This window comes from Bactrocera latifrons, unplaced genomic scaffold, assembly GCF_001853355.1.
Source record: "Bactrocera latifrons isolate USDA-ARS-PBARC rearing strain unplaced genomic scaffold, ASM185335v1 scaffold_137, whole genome shotgun sequence".
Lineage (NCBI taxonomy): Eukaryota > Metazoa > Arthropoda > Insecta > Diptera > Tephritidae > Bactrocera > Bactrocera latifrons.
The window spans coordinates 738,197-742,103 of NW_017534819.1; the positions used below are offsets into that span (position 1 = coordinate 738,197).

The 3,907-nt window shown below is 33.8% G+C and overlaps 1 protein-coding gene across 4 annotated transcripts in view; it reads left to right on the forward strand.

The window, feature by feature from the left end:
- LOC108965232 (zinc finger FYVE domain-containing protein 9) overlaps positions 1-1,456 on the forward strand; it is a 6,850-nt gene extending 5,394 nt beyond the window's left edge. For 3 of the 4 annotated variants that reach the window (XM_018927496.1, XM_018927498.1, XM_018927497.1), the window contains exons 7-10: positions 99-345; positions 408-528; positions 599-775; positions 831-983. In XM_018927496.1, the coding sequence (XP_018783041.1) occupies positions 99-345; positions 408-528; positions 599-775; positions 831-983 (698 nt within the window). Of the gene's footprint in view, positions 1-98; positions 346-407; positions 529-598; positions 776-830 lie in introns of all 4 variants that reach the window. The other variant, XM_018927499.1, reaches the window with a different exon arrangement.
- The last annotated feature ends 2,451 nt before the right edge of the window (positions 1,457-3,907 follow it).

Below are 3,907 nucleotides of genomic sequence, written 5' to 3' on the forward strand. Positions count from 1 at the left end.
TTTTTTATAAATTTGTTTTTTTTTCATAAAATTGTTTACCATAAAAATACTTATAAATCTTTAGCGTTTAATTGTTAAATTCTATTTTTTATTAAAAGTTACTGGCGCTAGTTTTTTCGTGCTAAACGAGTCTCTGAAAAGTACGAGCGGGCTTTCGGGCAAATGCAGCATCGTCGAAGATGGCTTAATGGTGCAAGTATTACCCAGCAAAATGGAAGAAATACGAAATTCTCTACAAAATCAAAAAGATGTGGAAATAATATGCGGTCCGGTGGACGCCGATGACCAACAAACTGAGGTTGTGAGCATCAAATGGGTGGAGAACGACACCGATTTTAATGTTGGGTAAATGTTTGAACACAACACTAAAAAACAGCATAATGAAATGAATAAATGCTAATTTCCAGCGTCAAATCACCCATTGATGAAAAATCCATGGAAGGTATTTCCAGCATGCGTGTGCACGATAGTTTTAACTACGCGAACGCTAACTACGCTATACGGCTCACAGATATTTATATACTTAAAGTGAGTGTAGTAACAATTTCCTAAACAATCTTCAAAATTAAATAATTATTTAATATATGATTTATAACAGTATGACGAATGGTACACATCTGCGCAGTCTGCCTTGGCAGCCACTTCCATGGACATCACGCGCATGGCCGGACAAATTGCGCGCAGTGCATGTGTCGCATTGGTGCCCTTTCTTGATCTGCTGGTAGCAAGTGGCAGCCGGAAGTTAGCTTTGCGTGCAACCCTCCATCAAGAGAATGTAAGTTGTAAAGATAACGAAAATTACCTTCAATACTCACATAAATGCTTTGCAGGTTTGCTACGAAGCTGGCACACGCGGCAGCAAGCTCCCTCCGCTCTATATGAATGCTTTGGACGACAATTTAATACCGACATTGCATGGCGAATCGTCCGGCATTGAGGATGCAATAATATTAGAGTTAGTTTTTTACATTTTAAATTGCTAGTCTATAGTATTCTAAGCGGAATATTGGATATGTGAGGCAGTATTGCAAATAGTGGAGATGAGCGCATCTCTACGCTATATATTACTATAACTGATCTATAAAGTTAGCGTTAAAGCTTGAAGAAACATAACATGCATAAACTCGTAAATTGGGAATGTAGGCCACAAAAAAGTTGTTACTTTACTCTGGCATTGGCTTAGCTATGATCAAAATATGCGAGAGGCAACTAAATTACGACAATTGGCAATATAATGGAATGTAGTTAAACAAATATTATCATTTAATCAGCGCTGAGACATTTAGCATGTATTATGAGTTCTTTTTATCAATAAGGCTGCTTTAAAAGCTAATTTTGTTGGTATGGGGGGTCACACATACACTTGTGTGTATATTAAATATACGTAGTTACGATGATTAGATACCTTTTTGTGTAATTTGTTTGTAGTGTAAAGAATAATATGTAACTAAACGAATTGTATCTTCATTTTATTGGAAACTTTTATTTCTTTACGACAAAATTTTACAAGAAATAAAGTACCTATCTTATTAGCAATTATATAAACAAACTATATTAGTATAAAAGCAAACGAGTTATTTCATTTATAGCTTTAGGGAAATAATTAAAATAAACTTTCCTGCAATTAGAAATTCCTTAATTTGAATGGCTGTATAATTGTCTAAGGGATTTGGATCAAATCCACAACTGAGAGTAAAACATAAAATCAAGCCATAAAGTTTGGAAAGTTCTACATTCCTTCACTCTTCATTCAACATACTTTCATATACGATATTCACTTTTGCCAATTCGAAGATAGATATATTTCAGTGAGACGAAAGATTCATTAAGTGAGAGACACAAACGTATTTCAAAACAAATTTCTTTTTTTCGCTTTAAAAATAAACTCATTTTGAACCAAAACAAACAGGCCAGTGTTGAATCCAATTTTCCTTTCCCTTGTTATGAGCCTCGGTTGGAGTGTTTTCAGCGAATTTCACTAGATTATTGAACATTTTGGACATCATGTTACTAAACCCCCTTTTCGTGATATATTTGATATACATTTGGCTACGTTGTCTCTATTGTGGTCTTTACGCGGCGTCCTATTTGCATAGAGTTCAGGTCTCTGGTACAAGTCATTGACACGCTTCATACCAAAAATATTAACTAAGGTCCTCTGATATCTATCTGATGTCAATACATTGATTTTGAAGCACTGTTTATTTAACTTTTTCTATGTTATCGGCATTAACAGGGGTGAATGGAGATGGGCGCCTCGCATGGGGCAAGTTTCAGTGACTTCACGACCTTCACTAAAATACTTGTATTCGTTGTAAAGTACATTCCTCAAGACACTGCTGCAATATTTTCAATGCCACCTTAGCTCACAGTGCATATTGGAGACACAAAATTACAAGTAAACTAATAAAAAAATGTTTCATGGTAAAAATCACCACACAAACCTTTCGCGTTGTATACAAGCAGCTGTGAAACAAACATTAATTAACACGTGGAGATCAAACCTCACACGAATATAAAAAATATTGTACCAATCTAGAAAATATATTTTTAATCAATTGGTTTCCGCGCTCAGTTTAAATAGATCAGTCCGAGTCAAATTTGATCAGATGATATACTCACAGATCAATTTCTTTCGGATATTTTTCAAATTATTTTTCCATATACATATGAGGGGCACACTAAACTTTTAATAAGAGACTAATATTTTTTTAATTTCATTTAGCCATTTTTCAGATTTTATGGACATTTGGCAGACCGATCCCCACTAGAGTAATAGAACGTTAACTCCAACATTTCAGATTTATCACTTATTAAATATACAGGTTGATCCAATCAAGGTTCCCTGATTTTTTTAAGGAAAAGCAGAAACTTCAAATTTAATGGGGAATATTTATTATCATTCGAAAGAGCATTCTTTGACATTTATTTTTTGAAGATTATCTCTTTCAAATTTTGCTCGCGGCTACGTGTCAGATCGTCCGTCCGTTGAGCCGAATTTTTGGACGACTCGTACGAGCATTTCGACGAAGATGGATTGTCCGCATAGATTTTAGACTTTACATATCCCCACAGAAAATGTCTAAAGGTGTGATATCATACGACCTTGGTGGCCATTGGCCCGTCCCAAAAATAATGCAAAACAGCTGAACAAAAATAACATTACAGCTTGACATGTCTCACGCTTCATCGGTCAAAAAAAAAAAATATATATTTAAAAAAGTAAATCTACTTGCAAACAATGTTATTGCTTTCATTGTGGCAGTAATGGAGAATAGAGGAGCAGTACTTTCATAAATTAAGTACGTTCCTCTTTATTCGAATTATTGCGGTCTTAGGACTTCTACGTGTGATGTACTTGTGAGACTATGTCTACTAGAATTTAAAGCATAACATAATAATTTCGCCTTCCTTGCTTCATTTGAAAAATACGCTCCCCTTCCCGCCCTTTCTATCCACGAATTAATTTATATTAGAACAGCGGCTAAACAGAAGTTCAAATCAATATCTCGGAAGGCAGTATTCAGTGTTTTCTGAAATATTTTCCAGAACCTAGAGTCTAGTCAAAAAAAAAAAACAAAAAAAACGGATAAGAAAAAAAAATTAATATTTTTTTAAATAAACTTTATTTCACATTTTCCTTCATCTAATACAATATTTGCCATAAAAAATGCTTACACATATTGTAAAACTATAAATTTTCCACCAAAATCAGCATTGCTCGTATGTACAACATAAATTACAATGTTAACGTTTTACTTAAGTGTGTATTGTTGTTTGCATGTGAAAAAGTACAAAGAAAATAAAATCATTAATTTAAAATGCGAATCGCATTATTGACTATAAAAGCGAATAATGATGAAAAAATAACAAAACACAATTTGTTTGTGGACTTTTTATAGCTAAG